The sequence below is a fragment of the Crassostrea angulata genome, chromosome 6, assembly GCF_025612915.1.
Source record: "Crassostrea angulata isolate pt1a10 chromosome 6, ASM2561291v2, whole genome shotgun sequence".
Lineage (NCBI taxonomy): Eukaryota > Metazoa > Mollusca > Bivalvia > Ostreida > Ostreidae > Magallana > Magallana angulata.
In genome coordinates this window covers 48,109,768-48,130,796 of record NC_069116.1, presented here as the reverse complement: position 1 = coordinate 48,130,796, position 21,029 = coordinate 48,109,768, and the positions used below count along the sequence as shown (strand labels likewise).

The following is a 21,029-nucleotide window of genomic DNA, read 5'->3' as shown; positions in this document are numbered from 1 at the left end:
GTCAGTAACAAACTTGTATCACACACTGTGAATACACTTTTTTCCTTCTCCTTATTATACACACATGTTCCCAGTTTTAAAAATAATTTAAAAAAAAAATAACTTTTAAAAAATCCTATCAATATACCCTGGTTTTTGTTCAGAGGACTGTACATTAAGCAAGGAAAAAAATTCCCAATTTCTATCAAAACGTTGCATTTTTCCCAATCCATTGGCCCCGGCCCCAGTACCAAAAATAGGTGTGAGAGGCCTGAATTTGTAAATCGTGTGTCAATAGAGGTGTGAGACCTGCGGTTCGGAATGCCCTGAAAGTGGCCCAAAGACACACTTAAGCATGTGTACATGGAATAGTAAATAAAAAATCAAACAAAACATAAGACTTATTTTATTTCTTTGAAGTTTAAAATTGCCAGGTTTTTTTGTTTTTTTTTTTTTTTCGACCTACCGAATCAATTTTTTAAATAAAAAATCCGTAATCCAATTAAAAAAAAAATGTTCGCCTAATGGTATCTAATTTAAACGTGCTTTAATTCATCAGCATTGTGTTCCTGCACATATTTCTAACATCATTACATTGAAAAACATACAATGGAAGAGTTTTCAAACATTCTGTGCATTAACCTCTCATATTAATAACGAAAGGAAGTGTTCCTTCTTTGCTTAACCCTTGTATGCTTCTCACCTGTATCTATAAGATAGTTATAAAAACTTGCTGGTTGAAAATTCCGGCCTTAAAAGTGTGGTTATATGTGACCAGTAAGAAAATATGAACCTCCATATACTTTGTGTATTTTCAGTTCTTTGATTTTATAAACTGAATCAGATATTATTTTCAGCTACTGAACTGTATGTTAAACAAAGGTGATCAACCCATCATCTGACTGCAGTATTTGTTCTCCAAAACTTTAACAAATTGATGAAGATATGAATTTCAGTATAAGAATTGCAACATATTGGCATTTCGATCAAAGTCTGAACATAAGAGAAACACATGATATAAGTTTAAGTATAAAGTATATAAGTAAAAATTAAATGGGAATTTGCAATAATTCACATGTAATATTGAATTGTCATTTAGAGTAAGGTAAATTATTTTATTGATTTTATATTTTATACAACATATTATTGCTCCAAAACTTGTTTAATATTAAGACCATCCACTTTCTGTACTTAGAACTTTTCTGTTCTGACCATTATTGCTTGCCAGGTTTTGGTTGGTCTTTGCAATCTTTGGGATCAAAACATAATGCCAGATCTGTCCACAGTGAAATGAGAGTTTCAGCATGATTGCTTTCTTCCAACTTCTTGCATAAACTCTGATCAAGAAGATTGAATTGAGATTGTATTAGCTTCAAAGTGTAACATCTTACCAAGAAATTGATCACTTTGAATGTTATATCACAACTTGTTCCGGAATAGGCGTATTAGTCCAAAAAAATTGTTCATCTTTTTCTTCTAGGATATATACTAAGTGATGAAATTCATATTCTTGGATTTATTTCAAAATCTTGTCTATAGAAATTTTACCATATATGAATCATGAATTTAATTAAGGAATCATTTCTTGATTATTATGAGGTGATAATTTTGGTCAGGGCGTGACTGAATCAAACAATTAAAGCCTGATGGGCTTTGATAAATACTTCTTCATAGAACTTAAATATTCGATAGTAATGTTAAATTTCAAACGGCAATTATTCACTTTAGCAACTCGGGTGGGTTTTTTTTTCCAATTAAAACATAAAACCAATGCTTTTGGTAATTTTGCATTCAGATTTGCATTTTGTGTTTCATTATTAAGAGGCTAATATGTTAATGGAAGTCCTGGGTTTTGCTAATGACTTGAGTTGGAGACGTAAAAGAAGCTCGGAGAGAGGAACTGATGGAGACTTGACTGAGAGTAATATTGTATTATGCCAGACAGGGAGACAGTTATATTAGGGAATTAAGTTTTGCTGATTGCCAATCACCAAAGCGAAAGCATCAACTTTTGATCTGTATACAAAGAGTCTTGCATTGTAGACACCTCATCAAAACCAGGACCCAAGTCAAATGTAGGACTTGTAAAAATGATTTATGTTTTTTATCATTTAATAGCCTTTTTTTTTTAGTGTTTTAGTATAAATGGCCATAGCTGCAAGGAATCATTTCGTAATAGTCTAACCCTGTTAAAACTGGTTCATCTCGTTAGCATTCTCCCAAGTTGCCGTTGTTTTTTTTTGTGCCTCCTCATTTCCTGTTTTGTCTCAAATTTGCAAGAGTAACTTTTGATTTCTATTGTGATGCGCTGCTTTACAGATAGATTGTATTTTACAAAGAATATCCATTAATGGTGGAATAATCAACGATAGCACTTGCTGCTTGATGTATACATTTAGACTAGTGTTATAGCTAGCTGCTCTGTAGTAAATATTTCACTTTCATCTTCTCTATTTATTAAACCTTTGGTGTTGACAAAGTAGTCCCTTCCCTGGAAAAATTGCACTGTCATCAGCGTGTTATATGAATTTATCTTGATACAAGGCGTGAAAATTACAATGGTGACGACCTTCAGAATTTATTTTATGAAATCAATGAGTGCAAATCACTTTCTGCCATTATCAGGTGGGTGGAGTGTAGTCTTTGAAGTGAATTAAATGTTCTGGTGCATTGTATAGCAATTATTTCTTGTTAGTGGTAAGCCATTGATTAGCTGTCTTTTTTCTTTACTTAATTATATTAGATTTTTATGGTAAAATATTTGATGAGGTCGTCCCAGGTTTGAGGAAAAAAATTTGATGCAACTGACTTTGTTAACTTATGGGGGCTATAAGCATGTGATAATTGGGAGCGCTATTATAGGAATCATGGTCCATCTCTTTTATAAGGGTCATGTCATCTTGTCTAGCTGTTTATCTGTATGTTATAGTCTTACCTTATTTGTAAGAAATTAATTAGTTAACTGCATTCCTTTTGATATCATGTATGATCCCATACACAGTACAAGATTTATCTCCCTTTGAGAATTATCACATCAGGTCTTGAACCAGGACTGTACATTACATTTTTAGAAAACCATAAAATTAATCATTTCTATGTCAAAACTGTGTAGTTTTATTTATTATATGCCATTTGAACAAAGGCAGTTGGTAAGATACATGCATTCATCACATGGTTTGTAATTGATCTGATATGGTTTATATGTGATCAGTTAACTCCATATTTAAGGCAAAACCTCATATGGAATTTATGAACCAGGAATAAACCATATTATAGATGAACTATGAAACATAATATCTACCAGTATTGGAGCTTTTTGTCAAGAACCAATACTTAATCAATTGTACCAAAACTTTGACTTCAGATACCTCAGCTGACTTTAACATCAAGACTTTTTAGGACACTATGTCACAAGATGGCGATTTAAATGTTTTGTTCAATTGTTTGTATCAATCCATTTGATTGTACACGTATACATGTTTTATCATGGCTTAGTGGTTGAAGTATCGGGCTTGTGTACCACAGATCATGAGTTCAAATCTGCCTGGGGCTTTTGTTCATATTCACTGAATCATTTTTTTGAAAATTGTACTTTTTATACAAAATTTCATATTTTTTTGCCTATTTGACTTGTCTATCATAATAAAGTAATATTCTATTGATTTCAGAAACTATTTCAAAGTATAGTGAGCCACCTTAATTAATAAGCTTTTAAGCTTAGATAGCTTTGTAAATATTTTAAAGTTTGTACAAACCCGATTCCAGGGGATGAGGAAGATGCACAAATGCAAGTTCAAAAATCATCATGGAATACATAGAATGAAACTGAATTGAAAATCATCTTATGAAAAAAAAATATGGAGGCTTATAATAACTAAAGATAATATTGCGAATTTAAAAGCAATCTAATTCAAAGAATTCAAGTTTCAAGTTTTTACTGGTGAGCAAACTGCAAAAATGTGCAAGTAGAACAAGTTCTTTATGCCAGAAAATACCTTTCAGCTGACAAAGGGGTTTGTGAAGTCTGAGTGTTTTTACAAGCTTTTTGTGAATGTGTAAGAAGTATAGGAATAGAAAATAGGAAGTGTAAATAGAAAATATTATATTTTTTTTCTATTATAATGAGAGGGGAACACATTTGAAGATACAAAGTAAATATATTTCTGAACAACAAAGGACTCAAATCCATATTACTGTACACTGTTATTTTCGCCCCATTTAATTTTTGCCCTTCTACACTTGCAAACAGTTTTGCCCTTTCTTAAGTTCACCCAGACACAACTGTGTTTTAAAAGAGATAATTGAGATATTTGAATTCGTCCTGTCTCAAATTTGCCTTCTGACAACAAGGGCGAAAGGGATGAAAATAAAACTAGGGCATATTTTTTCTGTATACAGTATTCATTAATGAGGATCAGTAAACCTAGCATTAGAAAAAAACTGAGACTGGAAGAAATTTGCTCAGGTGTGTGTATGACTTATGTTAATTGAATATACTATATTTTCATATTTCAACAGCTCCATGTGATATCAACTTTTGTCCATTCCATGGCCATTGCATTGTGAGGGAGGATAAAGCGTACTGTGAGTGTGTCCAGAGCTGTCCGTCCGACGTCCAGCCTGTCTGTGGAACAGATGACGCCACCTACAGGAATCTGTGTCAGCTCAAGAAGGCCAGCTGTGAGGAGAGACGACGAATCAACCAGGCGTACCCTGGGAAGTGCCTCAAGTCTGGTGAGTATGTGAGGTCCTGTTTCAAGGGAAGTTTTTTTTTACAGGTCTTAACTCCAAAAATCTTGCTAGCCAAGGTTCTGCTTTCCATGAACCCTTGGCAGATCTAATTACAAAAAGTACAGTACAAGTAAGTATCAGAGATAACTCTGACATGTTCGTAGTACGTCGTCTATGAATTGGAAAGATCAGCCAAGCTTATCTTGAGCAGCATCTTTAATCAGTTGTATTGGTTTGCCCATTATCTTCCCAGTTTATTTTAGGTATAATGTTGTACATGGTATCTATAAAGGCATCAAATTTGGTTTAAAATAGTTTACAAATGAAATTTAAAATAGTTTACAAATGAAATTTATTTAAAGCTCCTTGGTCCAATTTTATATTAAATTTTATATATGCTTTTAAATGATGGTTTTGCGTAATATGTGTATAACATACATTTTTAGCTCACCTGAGCTGAAAGCTCAAGTGAGCTATTCTGATCACATTTTGTCCGTCGTCCGTCCGTCTGTCCGTCTGTCCGTCCGTCCGTCCGTCCGTCTGTCCGTCTGTAAACTTTTTACATTTTGAACTTCTTCTCTAAAACCGCTTATCCAATTTCAACCAAATTTGGCACAAAGCATCCTTATGGGAGGGCGAATATAAATTGCAGAAATAAAAGTTTGATCTGTATTCAAAGCGGAGAAAACCTTGAAACTGTAGAAAAAGGGGGGTGCATTTTTAAAAATCTTCTTCTCAAGAACTACCGAGGCAAATTCAACCTAGTTTAGCATAAATTATCATTATGGGAAGGAAAATATAAATTGCAAAAATTAAGGTGTAATTCTGTTTCAAATCTGAGTTATTACGAAAATAATAATAAAGGAAAGGCGTGTTTCAATCAGTTTAATAGCTTCGGGTTCGGCATCCGGTAAAATGATTCCATACTTCTAAAACGAGGTTCTTTGTTTAAAGCAGCCATGACATTATACGAAAAAGGGTCGATCTGACTATGATGAATTTGCTTGTTGTGCAACAGTTCGCGTATGAAGGGAAATTTTGAAACATACCAAATATATTGGTGCCGATTTTGTGAAGTAAATTGAGGCTAAATATTTCAATGCGTTGACAGTTTTCACACATGACGTTGGTGTTAGCTTGTTCCGATATTCGTTTCGTTCTCATTATGCTTTGTAACCTGGAAACTATCGTCTGTATTTCGTGATTTTTACGTATCAAATCAAACAGAGACTTCGGTAAATCAAACAGCTAACTGTTTACCTGCGCAAATTAAGCAAAGTCTGATGTAGGGGTACTGAAATACAATTCATTCTATCGGTAATTCGGCATTATCTTTTGCGTAATGGTACATGTAGATTAATGCAATAGGTTTTGTTGAGATGCTCGGCATTTTCTCGAGTTTATTCAGTTTGAATAGAGTTTGATATCGCTGACGGAAATATGTAGGTATATACATGTATATATATGATTCATTTCGAAAAAAAAAATTGTGTTCTTTATTTGTTATACATGTAGTGCATGTTTCTTGTGTTTAATTGTTTACAATTTCTATTTATACTCTGTCCCAAGATATTTTGGATTCACGTTTGGCTTAATTGTTTGATATTTATAAATACCTCAGGATTCAAACGATGTTCATTCAAAAGTATGAAAAATTTCCAAGATTTCTCAGTCAAAACGCCCCTGTTAGCTTATCAGGTTTCAATACAATGCTTAAAAATGTGATGTCTACGGAGATTTTGCATTGCAGCAAGCCCGGATGATAACGTTGAAATATTGCGCGATGTATTCCGAGTGTATTCCGAATGGAGAAAAGATGTAAACATTTCCCATTATAAATCTCCGTAAGGAATCTATTTTCGTTCCTGTGAATTTTTCCGAGTGAAAGATGATAATGTGTCAATGAAATTATCTTGGAAAATATCCCTTTCAACTATTTCAAAAGCACTTCTTTCACAGGTAAGTGTATTTTTATTAAAAATCATCCAAACGTGAATCCAAAATATCTTGGGACAGAGTATAGTAACCATATTTGAGTGTTAGGCTTCGAATTATAAGCAAGATACAGAGATTTGCTCACAATTCTATGTTTGTACACAGATCTAAAAAACTAAAGCTTAAAAAAGTAAAAAAATTGTCAATATTAATTAAGAAAATTTTCAAAGTCGTTTCTTCCAGAAACCAACTATAACAACTTATTGTATTGTAAACTTAACCTTTTTAGCTCACCTGAGGGTGGGGCCACAATGGGGGGGTCGAAATTTAACAAATGAATATATAGAGTAAATCTTTAAAAATCTTCTTCTCAGAAACTAATCAGCCAGGAAAGATGAAACTTGTGTGAAAGCATCATCAGGTAATGTAGATACAAATTTGTGAAAATCATGATCCCCGAAGGTAGGGCGGGGCCACAATGGGGAGTCGAGGTTTAACATAGGAATATATAGATTAAATCTTAAAAAATCTTCTTCTCAGAAACTAAACGGCCAGGAAAGCTGACACTTGTGTGGAAGGATCCTCAGGTAGTGTAGATTCAAAGTTGTGAAAACCATGACCCCCGGGGTACGGTAGGGCCATAATGGGGGATCGAAGGTTAACATAGGAATATATAGAGTAAATCTTTAAAAATCTTCTTCTCAGAAAATTATCAGCCAGGAAAGCTGAAACTTGTGTGAAAGCATCTTCAGGTAGTGTAGATTCATAGTTGTGAAAATCATGACCCCCCGGGGGTAGGGTGGGGCCACAATGGAGGATCGAAGTTTAACATAGGAATATATAGAGTAAATCTTTAAAAATCTTCTTCTCAGAAAATTATCAGCCAGGAAAGCTGACACTTGTGTGGATGCATCCTCAGGTAGTGTAAATTCAAAGTTGTGAAAATCATGACCCCCGGGGGTAGGGTGGGGCCACAATGAAGGATCGAAGTTAAACATAGGAATATAAAGAGTAAATCTTTAAAAATCTTCTCAGAAACTAATCAGCCGGCAATGCTGAAACTTGTTCGGAAGCATCCTCAGGTAGTGTTGATTCAAAGTTGTGAAAATAATAACCCCTGGGGGTAGAATGGGGCCACAATTGGGGGTCGAAGTTTAACATATGATTATATAGTAAATCTTTAAAAATCTTCTTCTCAGAAACTAATTAGCCAGGAAAGCTGAAACTTGTGTGGAAGCATCCTCAGGTAGTGTAGATTCAAATTTTTGAAAATCATAACCCTGGGGGTAGGTTTGGGCCACAATGGGAGGTCGATGTTTTTACATAGGAATAAACAGAGTAAATCTTTAAAAATCTTCTTCTCAGAAACTAATCAGCCAGGAAAGCTGAAACTTGTGTGAAAGCATCCTCAGGTAGTGTAGATTCATAGTTGTGAAAATCATGATCCCCAGGGGTAGGGTGGGGCCACAATGGGGGGTCAAAGTTTAACAAAGGAATATATAGGGTAAATCTTTAAAAATCTTCTCAGAAACTAATCAGCCAGATGCTCTTTATAATTGTTAAGACTTAGGCCACAGGACAATTCTTTGGCCTCCCGAGAAGGTTCAGAGTTTGATGTACGTTTATATCCCATATATAAACTATTGTTAAGGATCCTTTTGAGAACTGCAATACTCAACATATGATATGACTATAAAATCATCCTGTTAGAAAAGGGACTAATGATTATAAACATAGGAATATCCAGGGGAAAATGGATTTTATTTATACAGGATCTACATGTATTATTGTCCAGATAGTTTGTATTATGACTCCATTAAGCTGATTTTATCATACCTATTGTTCCTCAGGTGAGCGATGTGGCCCATGGGCCTCTTGTTTAAAAGATACAGTGTTAAATTGGTTTGTATGGAAAAATTTGATACTGTTACAGCGAAAAATTCAGACCAAGCAGCTTTAATATTAACTGCATGCAAAAGGTTGAATTGATAGCATTAAAAGTATCTTTACATTTATGAGCAGGAAATTTTAACAAACAGAAAAAAACAACTTACAACAAACCCCCCCCCCCCCCCCCCCAAAAAAAAAAACCCAACGAAAAACATATGCATGTATATATTTATATATGCCTGTAGGGACATGATCATATTTCACTTTTCCCATGCAGTTAGAATTCTTATAGGTTTATAAAGTTGTATGTAAGTTTGCCTTCTCTTTACATTCATAAATGGTTAAAGTTCAAATGAGTTACAAATCAACTAAAAATCTATTGACAAGCAGTGAAAGGGAGAGTATCCAGTCTCTATGAAGACATTCAGCATTGAATTCTCTTTCCTGTACCTTTAATACAGAAATTCAAACTATGTTAACCTAGATTCAGAAAAGCAAAACCTCCCAAGATGGTAATTTGCAGATTAGCTTTCAATATTGAAAAAAAATCTTTGTCTAGTGAGAATTTCATTGATCTTTAGGGTATTTTAAGAAACTTAGATATGGATATCTAGAGGATCATGATAATTGAGGTTGACATTTTGAGTTGTCACAGAGTAATTAATGTTACTGAACAGTTATTGTTGTATGTAAGTTTAAGCTTTAAACAGAAGCATGATTGGTGGCTCCAACAATACAATCACAATGTTTTAGCTAACTTTATTATCTGACTCAGTCTCCCAAGTTCTATATTGGCTCCATAAAACTTGAACTTTTTATATCCAAAATTGGTGCCAATACTTTAATTTGTCTCTTGGTCCTTGTAATCTGATCATTATTTGTCGTGGTGTTGCATTTAATTCTTGAAGGATGCTGTTAAAAATTGCACTAAATCTTTTGTAATTCTGTGGTATTTAAAATCAGTGGGAAGCTGCTATGTGCTAGTCAGTTCTCCTGAGAATTCTCACTGAATGCCATTATAGAATGAAGCATGCTTTTTCCCCAGCTTCTATTCCATTTATTGATTTGAACTCTCTTTAAGTCTAATTTATTTAGAAGGAGGAGAAAAAGACATTTTTTTTCAAAGATGGATAGTTACCATTAAGAACAAAAAGAAATGCCAGGGGAAAATGCGTTGACAGAATATTTTGCTTATCGGTGCCTCCTTTGATAATGATGAACTTGATAGTCTGATTGTAATGGACAAATATGAAGATATGCTTTGGATCTCAAAGGCTCTAGAAGCATCATTAAGGATGAAAAACTAATCAGACACTTCATGTTTTCTGTGTATATGAGCTCAAATCTCTGCTGTTGTCGGTCAGTGGCGAAGAGTGATTTCTGGTGTTGTAATTGATTGGATTATTGACAAAAGTTTTGGGATCTTTCTGCTCGCTGAATACCAAACAAAAGGCATTTGTTCTAGGAACTCAATTATGATAAAAGTCTGTAGTGCAAAGAAATTTATGTGAAAGAATTCAATAGGACTGTACCAAAAGATGTAGATGAAGAATAGATAGAACTTGTAGTTTATTGGTTGATGCTGAACAAAAGTTCTAGACTAATAGAATTTTTAGCAATTCATACTTCTCTGTGCTAATTTAATATAATGGAATCATATCTGCTGCATTGCTAAATATGGAGTGTTTTGGTATGTAATATTAGATCTGAATACTCGAGCGATATTTCTCACTTTGGGAGATGACAAGTTGAGCAAGTCTACAGTCAAAGGTGAAGAAGCGCATTACCAGAGGACAGAGTTTCCATTGAATTGAGTTCCACTGGGAGCATTCTCTCTACGATTGCTTAATCTAGTTCTAAATGCAATAATACTGAAACTTGGAAAAGTATTGATGGTGTCGGGGCACTGTGTGTCAGACGCTGATGGAAAATAACATCAGCTTTTTTATGGAGGCCGAAAATGGGTAGGGAAATAAAATAAGCAAATGATACATCTCTCTGTTGGCTGCAAAAACTCAGTAAAACACAGAAAGTGATGCTCTGTGATTCTTAATGATTGAACGATTAATATTTCATGGGGACTGTCTCTTACAAGGGAAAATAGTCAAATATCGTGCAGACTGCAGTGTTGGAACTGGCTGGTCTTGCTTTTATCTGTTGGATGAGAGAAGTGGGATGTTTTTCACAAGGATTTGAAGGAGACACCAATGATAAATAATATACGTAACAAATTTGTTTCCCTAGCATTGGTAGATGTCCAGATACAGCTGATGTGTATTTAGCTGTATATATAGTTCCACTGATGGAAGTTAAACATTGACAGTGTACAGTTTTAAAAATGATTTGCAGAAGGAAGGTTTTAGTTGTACTTTTATTGACATTCTGTGTTGGGGCTAAGGGGTGCTATGTTTATCCTGAGGGTAAGACAGACCCCTGCCAGAATAAGACATGCCATTTTTATGGTAGATGTATTCCATCAGATAATGGAAAGAGTTGGCAGTGCATATGTCCTCAGTATTGCTATGACTATGGAGATAATGTGGATAATAAGCCAGTTTGTGGAAGCAATAACGTGGAGTACCCCAATCTCTGCTCATTTCAAAAGGCTGCGTGTGAGAATCAGAGAAATATGACGTATACTTATGGAAAGTGTGGTAAGGTTTAAAGATAACAAAACATTGAAATTTTTGTTTAGAGCATTCACAATTAACTTATAATCAAAATGGGCATACTGTAAAGATAGTGAATGTTAATGTATTGAAGGAATTATAAAGATGAGATAGTCAATATAGTATTTTAAAATGATTTTTCATTGAAAAAAAAGAAAGAATATAATCCAAAGTCTTTTCCAATTTTCCATGTTAACCTTATGATTTTCTTATTTCTTTTTCGCGGTTTTGCAAAAATTCAACTGCCAACTTCTTCAGATCACAGATTATAGATTGATCAATGATTGTTGCTGTGGAGATGAGTTGCCATGGTGATGTCTTTTTATAATTTGTTCAAAATTTGATAGCTGCCTCAATCTCTGTGTAATTTACAAGAGAAATGGAAGTAATAGGAGTTTAGGGACAAAACTGAAGTTGTATTGATTTGGTGAGGCTCTGAGAGAGTCTCGGGAGAGTCTGTGTTTTTGTGCTTATTGAATTTTCTTTCCTACTTTTGACAAGAAAATTTTGCAGATGTCGCTGTTAAGAAAAAACTGCACTATAATAGTGTATAGAAAAATGCATATCGGAAATTTGAAACTGAACTCCTTCATGCAGGGCCCAACTTTCCTCAGTTTTTGTTTTCCCTTAGAGGCAGTAATATCAATTTTTCTTTAAGGTTCTCTGAACTTCAGCCCCATAAGTATTTTTTTCATCATAAAAATGTTATTTGTCCTCCAAACTTTATAAATGAAATGGGAAAAAAAAATTATTGATGTTATCCAGCATTTTACAAAGTTATTGCAAATTTGTCCGCGATGGATTATTAGGAATAAATATACAAGTTGAGATGAAACATTTTTATACTGTTCGTAATATTAACGCCAGAAGACTCTTTCGATTTGCCTATAGAAAAGGCAGATTTATAGTACGAATTAAAAAAATCTGGATCATTGAGAGTGATTGAACATGACAGGGGATCGGAGATCATTAAGGTTTAACAGTATCAGCAAGCTAACACAAAGCCCACTATGGTGAGAACGTTTCAGGATATTTTACATAATTGACATGAATAGTTTCTTTAATATGTTTGAAAAGAAAAAGAGAACCAGAGTATATAACCTCTGTAATTATAAAATTCTGATAATCATAATTATAATCAACTTTCATATTTGCAATGGCATTAAAAGATCACTTTCTACATGTAAAGTTCCAGACTAATATTATCTGTAAGTGGAAAGGTCTAGCTAAAGGGGGTGATACAAAGAATAAGTCTAAAAATTTAAGATGATTCCTGATTCTTGACAGAGCCTTAAATGAAGTACTGTCAGGGTCACAGTGACTCTGATGTGTATTCTTTTATATTTAGTGTTATTGTTCTTGTCCATTGGGTTTAGTAAATTCATATTGGGTGCCCATTAGAACCATTTAAACAAGACCTTGGACTTTCGGTAAGATGAAACCGTAGATCTTTTTTTGCATCATTTTAAACAAATTAAAAATGATCGATGCTGGTTTCACATGAAATATACACAGATGGCTTAGTCTTGGCTCAAATTTTGTTTATTTCAAAGAGCCATGGCAGAATGGCCTACAACGAATAGACAGGCCTATGTCACATTGCTGTTGAACATAACTACCCAAAGTCTAAGCTCTTGTTAAAATGGTACAGTAACTTCATAAGTTTGAATTGTGTGCCCTCATAGGAGTGGTCTGTATCTCCTGTTAGTTTGATGTCTACACTTTGAATTAGATGTTGAGAACCCTTTCAAGTAGAGAAACTTTTATAATGTTACCTTTTGAGTTGGATTAATGTTAATCAGTGTATTAGCTGGGTCTCATGGAACGTGACAATCTACACATAAAGATTATAGTGGTGTGGGTAGGTATGACTTCTCCCTCATATTAGATGGTGTACATCAGTCGGACACTGTTTTGAACCGAGTCTTTTGAATCGGAGTTAGGTTGTGTATGCGAGTCAGTTTATTAAGTATTTCGAATGTTCTCTCACGTGAGGAGTTTGATGGAGTGAGTGACTTCCCCTTCAGATCTGTGTAAGGATAAGTATTTCGAATGTTCTTTTACGTAAGGAGTTTGATAGAGTGAGTGACTTCCCCTTCAGATCTGTGTAAGGATCTCCCCTGTACCCCGCCCCAGGTGTGTGTGATTGACCCCAGCACCCAGCGGCCGACCTGTGGGTGTGTCCAGTCCTGTGAGGACAGGATGGAGCAGGTTTGTGGCACGGACGGAAACCTGTACAGCAACCGGTGCAAGCTGGACCTCCACGCCTGCCACAGTGGACGGAACATCAATGTCCAGAATGAGGGACCCTGCCAAGGTACTGACCCATATCTGGACACAGGGTACTCTCAATAAAACCAAGCAACCATCACCAATTATCTGTCAGAGTCAAGTTTTATCTCTGAGAAGTCAGTTAGTACTCATCTTCCTATTTTAAGATCTGATTCACTGAATGAAATTAATCAAAACCTATAGAGCATATGTACCAGATGTCATAATGCTTTTGTTGCATTAAATACACCAATAACGACAAGGAATTATAATTATACATGATGCAATAGTTACTCTAATAAGTTATCAACTGCACTTGGAGTCAGCAATGATGCTTTTCTTGTTCATATTGTTCAATATATTTTCTTGGCATGCTATCAAATCGACAATTTGTATTCTTCTGGTTTATTTTGTACATATTGATATATCTCTTTTGCTGAGAGTATACATTATTGTTGTTAATTGTTGATGATACTATAATCATGTCTACTTGGTCATGTGATAAAGTAGTGTCACAAATTCTGTCTTAATATATTACCTTTTGCATGGAGTCTGCATCCCTTATATATCAATGTTTTCTCAAAACTTTGTTCTTTTTTAATCAATTAATAAATAAATTAACAGGGTATATAGAAGAACATTAATTTTATACTGTACATATCAGTTAATTGCAAGACTCCAAAAACTTTTAAAAAGTCCAGATAAAGGGACATTCATGAGAGTTAAATGACCAACAAAAGCAAAAAATAATAAAAGTGCACAATATATATATATGTACAAATAATTTGTGACAGAATTTTAAAAAAAATATATATATATTTTACACCTTCCTTGAGCATACTAAAATTGCCAAAATTTTGAGTTATTCTCGGGAGTTGATTGTAATCAACTCTCCTATGCAGTTACTCAGACAAACCGAAAGTGAAACAGTGTTTGGACCTCAGCACAAATCATTGCTGCTGACAAGACTTAGTTCTTGAAAATAATTGATAAATTCAATGTAATAAATGCTAAAGCGTTGTTTTTCAAGGAAACATATTTATAAATACCTTGAAAATAGTCAGATTTTAAATGATACGAACAATTTAAATATTTTTTGTAGTCGTATGTATTCCTACGCCAGAGTTCAATATAGTCTTGTTCAACTCGACGCTCGGCTGTCTCCTAAATCCTTGTCGGAGATTTACGGTGTCAGCCGAGCGTTTGGTTGAACGAGAATAGAGTTCAATATTGCTTGGATCCATACAATTTTCGAGAAATATTTCTATTACTGATACATAGTTTGATTGAATTAATTTTATCTTTAAATATTATTTAACATGATTCATATGGGGGTTTCTCGACATTCTTGTCGAAAAAGTCCAAAAATTCATATTATAAAAATGTGCGTAATTCAAATTAGAAACTACATGTAACTGTCATGCAAAGTAACATATCATTGATTTTCAAATAAATAAACATCGACAAAATCAACTCCCGTCAGTTCTTCAGTACTTTGATTTCCATACCTACCCCTAAATAAATAATAATACATGTAAAACATATCTTTGTAATGCTTTTAATTAAGGGAGTAATCATGTTTATGATAATGGAATTTTAGACCCATTACTATATCCCCCCCCCCTCCTCAAAAAAAAAAAAAAGGATTGAAGAAAAAACTTAAATATGAAAAAAGTCTTTGAATTTGAGACCCTCAAAACCTTCCCTTATTGAACTAAAAATTGTCTCCATCTTAAAAAAAACTTTCAAGATTACTTTGACCTGATTTTAGATTATAGAAAGCCAACTGGTGATAGCAGTGAATTTAAACGTGAGGGTGAGACTGCATTGTCGTTTTCTGTATGTTTGATTATTGACAGAATCTCAACACATTTTTATTTGTGATTTTTTTTAGCACATATATATTACACATCTCAGGTTCAAAAATTGGCATGATATGAACAATTTCTGGATATTTTCTTTTTTTTACAGGAGTTGCATACAATGCAATAATATAAAATCTTAGCTCTATGATAAAATAAGTATGATAACAAACTTTGCATCTTTAAAGTAAAGTACTTACTGTAGACATTTTTTTTTAAAGATCGAAATGACTGTTTATTTTGGTTAAGAATTTTTGGATTCTGTCAATTCAAGGTAGTGCACATATTTTGCCATAAACGTTGTTGAGAGGGGCATATGTCAGCACGATGCCAGCACAACTAGAGTAGAGCACCTGTCACTTTAGAAATGAAGCTCTGCCCCTTTTCCTGCCCTCTTAACTTTGAACAGCACTGTATCTCAGAATGTCCACTTACAGTAAGAATTAATAGATCATTTTCCTAGATTATGCATCCAATGCATCAGTGGAAGAACTCTGTTAATGAAAATTCTTGCAGAATGATTGAAAAATTCATACTTGTGTAGTTTTGAATCATTGCATGCACCATGCTTTGTGTCAGTATGTTGTTTTATTTTATTTTTGAAATATGTGCTTGATAATGAAATCAAGAATCTTTAATACAGAAGAAAAAAGATACAATATGAGAAATATAAAGTGATTTATTGATGTTTTGATTTTTGTGGTATATGTTGATGCACTATATTTGATTTCTTTGTACATCTCTGTTGCATTGTTTTATGATATATGTGAATGATTGTTCATTTTGTATGTTGTTTCTGAAAGGAATTCAGTATAATGTGTGATTTACTTACCTTTAATGTGCAAAAAATGTAGAAAAAAATTTTTTTTAGACAGTGTTGAAAGTGTACATTAATTTTTACCAGGATGCATAAAAAATCTGCACAGATAAATTATATACAGAATTTATATAGAGTATGTTGAGATTGAATATTTTCTGTTGATTTATAAAAAAAAAAATAAACACTTAGCTAAGTGTATAAATAAATAAAAATAGGTATAACTAATCAATGGTGAAAATATGAATTTGATGGTGTGGTAAAATTTTTGACAGCTAAAAATGGATAAATTATATCAAAGCATAAAAAAATGGTCAATACTGATTTGCATTATTAAACAGCCTGTATTATTACTGTAATTTTAGGATTGTCTCTAAAAATTGAAGCAGAAGGAAGAAATAAAAAAATAAAAGGGGGGTCTGGGGGTCTTGCTTATAGCTACATTGTGTTGAAATGCAATAATAGCCGGGTAATTAAGGCATTATAGGTGGGAGAATTCCCCGCCTCCCGGGTCTTAGAGACAACCCTGAATTTCAGTTGATATAGATTTTTAACATGTAATACTTGGTTGATTTAGGTTATATACTGGGTATATTTATAGTTTAAGGCTTTTTTCTGTGAAAAAAAACTAAAATGAAATAAAAGATATCCTTGCATGCATGGAGATTGACAAATTCAAGTATTTTAAGACTTAAATTTATCTTGATTAGAATATGAATACAGCTGCATGTACATATATAAGGCAAAATACCTTGTACATATACTTGCAATTTAGTGCAGCTTTAAAAGAATAAAAATGTTAAAATGAAGTAATCATGCAATTACAAACTTAATTTTTCTCCTTGCAAAAATGAAGCCACTTTAACTGTGTTGTTTTTATTGAGATGTGAAAGTGATTGCTAAAAAAGGGAAATCACCGGATGGTTATATATAGTAAATGTATATTGTTGTTTATAATTTCATCAACCACACTGAATATTTTTGAGTGTATATGGATTCTGATTCATTTTGTATTGGTAGAAGGTCCTTGTGCCTCTAAGACCTGTTATTATGGATCGTGCCGGATTGACAACCGGAACCAGGCGGTCTGTGACTGTGAACCAGAGTGTCCAAGCACTGGTACCGTACAGGTTTGTGGGACTGACGAAGTGACCTATAACAGTGAATGTCACCTAAGGAAGGCCTCCTGCAAACAGGGACTGTTCATCATAAAGCAAAATGAAGGAGCATGTGGTATGTGTTGATTTTCTAATAGATTTAATTTAGGAGAATGTGAATTGCGTATAATTGTCCTCCATAGATAGGAAGGAGAGCTGAGGCCAAAATAAATTATGGTTTGTTTAGAGTTGCCCCCGCCTCATCGAAATACCCCTTCTTATAGAATTTATTAGCCAAAAATAAAGATATTTTTTTTATCCCCAAGCTAGCGCAACTTATTTCAAAATGGATATAGCATTGCTGTTGTTTGTGTATGTGTGTCTCCCTCAGCTTAGGCCTAAAAAAAAAAATAGGTTTGTTTCCGCTTTCCCGACCGAGCCTAACTTAAACCCGCCAACCCAAAAAAATTTCTGGGTTTTTTCGTAAATTTCCGTTTTTATCCGTTTTTTGTTAAATTTTCGTTTTTATGCGATTTAAAAATTTATTGTGTCCTCTAAATTTTAGTCGTAAAAACACTTATAGACCTTATTTAGATGTCATCACAGTTGTGAAGATGTTTGTTATTTACAAAATGGCAGCACATTCAAGACCCCGTCTTTCAGTACTCTCAGTACTTTGATTTTGTTATGCCTTACGAGCAAGACTCAACGAATACCCTTCCACCAATGTTTTTCAAACTTCGTACTCTTCTTTAGTATGGTAAATGAAAACCATATCAATTTTCAAGTCAATTGGTTAAATATTCATTAAAAAAATTGCTTAAAAAATCACCAACAAAATTCCAAACAAACATTGTTTTAAAGATGGCCTGATTATATGTGTTTTAAAGTAGCTGCGGAACTGTAGCTCCACTGCAAATTCAGTTTGACGGACTGTGGAGCTACAGTTCCATCCTTACAAAAAAAAAAAAAAAATTATTGCGCACAAAAAGTTGCAATATATATAACTAATATAGGAATATATGACATGTATCAAATGATAACTTTTTGTTTAATTCTTCTCTATTTTAACACTGAGTAGCGTACGTACTACCATAGGATTCATCCTTCATTAACTGCTCCCAACAATCTTAAAGATTGGCAATTTAAAAAAAGATAGTTGAACTGAAGCCCCTGTAATTCCACATGCAGCCTCTAAGGATGGGAGTCCTCTTGACCTTTTTATCTGAGTGAGAGTTTTATCTGTGGATATGCCATACTATTGATTTTAGTCCTGCCATGTTTGTGCATTATACTTGGCCTACACACATTGTTTTCATTAAATTACTACTGAAACTAATCAGATAAAAACTGAAGAATTGAAAGTAAAAAAAAATACCATGCACATTTCTTGAAAGTAAAAGTGACTGTAGCAACTGTTTTATATTTTTGTTGCCTTATTTTCAATTAGTGTTTGATTTCCTTGTTATTTGTTGAATATCTCAGTAACAAAACTCCCAATTAAATTCTTGCCCTAGCTTGTATTATGTGAAATCATGAATATGGTGAGCTTTTATGTTAAATAACGGTTGATTAAGGAAATCATCCCACTCTCTTTGCATCAGATTACTTAAATAGAAAATAAGGAGTATTTGATCAAGTTAAAATATATTTGTGTTAAATGGAAGAGTCTTCATCAGGAAAGTTGATGATATATTTGTTCTTTGTTCATCACAAGCCACAAGTTCATCATGTAGAACCAAGCAATGTGCACCAAATGAGAGGTGTGTGGAAGAAAATGGCATTCCCCAGTGTATTAGGAACCCATGTAAAGATTGCCAAGGAGAGAGGTTCAATCCTGTAAGTAGAATTTATTAATATTACAAGATTTTTTTACAATCCTGTAAGTAGAGCAAGAGTATGCTTAGAATCAAAGTACTGAAAGTACTTGAAGTACACTGTTAACACATGTTCCTTATAAAGTTTATTCTCTTGTTTATTGAGTAGGAAAAAAAATTAAATGGGGTTGAAGAGACAATTTTTATATGACTCAAACTGGTAAAAAAAAATTTGACAGTCAAAAGTAGTATTCTTGTAGGCTGTTGAGTCTTTTCTCAATGGTTGAAATTGTTTACCTCTAACGACAGGTCTGTGGCAGCAATGATATGTCATATGATAACCTGTGTGAGTTAGAGAAAGCCAACTGTACATCAGGACAGACTGCAATCAAGTTACAGATGTATGGATTCTGTGGTAAGCCAAATTCAGTGGTTGACTGTAAACTAAATGAAAGTTAAGATATTTTAAATAGTTGATTCAACAGTACTGTAATATTAAGTACAGTAAAATTTGAATATAATGGTCATTGTGATAGCAAATATCTTGTGATTTGAAGTCAACAAATTTAACACAAATTTTGTTGAAACTCTTTGTATTCTAGCTATAAACAGCATGGATTCAACAAATTAACCATTGAATATCTCTGTTTTTTGTGAGTTGTGTATATTTAAAGACATGATTGACTGTGTATAGCCAATAATCTGAAGAAGTCATATAACCTTGTTCTGTCATGTTTGTTTGTACATGTATCTGGATTCTTCTACATCTGAATTCTGTTACAGCTGATGATGGGTGTGGAAAAACCAAGGGGGACTGTGAGTATTATGGAGTCTGTGACAGGAGTCGCCCCAACCATCAGTGTGTGTGCCCTACAGACTGCAGGAGGGTAAGCTTTCAGTGCAATCAATGTGAGTGAGATATATTTTAAGGTAACTCAGTACCTCTAAAATCATGGGTTCAAAGTTAAAAACTTTAACTTTTTAAAAACTTATTGGACTTGAATTTCATCAAAAAATAAATGAAATATATATGTATCCATACTATTTAAGATGTAAGGTAATAAAAACCAAAGACTGAAATTATCATCTGAAAATCACACTATTTTTTGTTTAAAAATTAAATATAAGTGGATGGATACTTGTTTGTCTATTTAAATTTTATTGCTTACTATGCCAGAAAACTAAAATTAATTAAAAAAAAAAGAAAAAATTGTTTACATTAGAAAAATTATAGCATTTAGATACATCACTTAGAGAAAAGTAGAAAAGAGTTATTTCCCTTTGTCATTATTGAATTATGTCAAATATAAGGATGAAAAACGCTTATTAAATATCTCCAAGTAAACAATGATTTGAGTTTTTGATGTGCACCTATGATAACATAGAAATTACAAATCTACTTGCAAAAATTTTAATGAATTCATGGTTTATGTAATATGTATGACGTCACAGGAGGGTGGATTTACTTTAAAGACCTCAAACAAATGTTTTGTTTTGATGTTTAGGATATTTATTCCAAGAGCTATAATAATATGTTTTCTATTCCAATCTTTGTAAATGGGTAGAAAACTCACAAGCTACATAAAAATGAAATACCAAAACAATAACAATGAGAAATTCTTTCATCACACTGTTTTAACTCCTTTTGTATTGATAAATCCTTTTGTATATAGCCAGCTTTCTGATGCAAAATCCTTTTTATAAAGCCTTTCCAATGCAAAATATCCTACTGTAATTCAACTCTTGATTTTAAGCAATCAATGCTTGTATATTATTTAGACAAATATAAGGATTTGCGGTAGTGACAGTGTGACTTATAGGGACGAGTGCGAGATGAAGATAAAGTCCTGTCAGGAGAGGAGGACTATTTCTGTTACGTCGGTCGGAGAATGCGGTATGTCCTACTCAGTATAACAAAGCATGGCAGTATCGGCTCCATTATACTTGCTCCAAGAGTACCC

At 33.5% G+C, this 21,029-nt stretch overlaps 1 protein-coding gene across 11 annotated transcripts in view; it reads left to right on the top strand.

The window, feature by feature from the left end:
- LOC128186876 (agrin-like) overlaps positions 1–21,029 on the top strand; it is a 76,411-nt gene that overhangs the window by 31,045 nt on the left and 24,337 nt on the right. For 7 of the 11 annotated variants that reach the window (XM_052856819.1, XM_052856820.1, XM_052856818.1 and 4 more), the window contains 8 exons: positions 4,498–4,713; positions 13,306–13,521; positions 15,247–15,291; positions 17,175–17,387; positions 18,969–19,090; positions 19,378–19,483; positions 19,852–19,955; positions 20,848–20,962. In XM_052856819.1, coding sequence (XP_052712779.1) covers positions 4,498–4,713; positions 13,306–13,521; positions 15,247–15,291; positions 17,175–17,387; positions 18,969–19,090; positions 19,378–19,483; positions 19,852–19,955; positions 20,848–20,962 — 1,137 coding nt within the window. Of the gene's footprint in view, positions 1–4,497; positions 4,714–8,768; positions 11,190–13,305; positions 13,522–15,246; positions 15,292–17,174; positions 17,388–18,968; positions 19,091–19,377; positions 19,484–19,851; positions 19,956–20,847; positions 20,963–21,029 lie in introns of those variants that run through there. The other 4 variants (XM_052856825.1, XM_052856821.1, XM_052856822.1 and 1 more) reach the window with 4 other exon arrangements.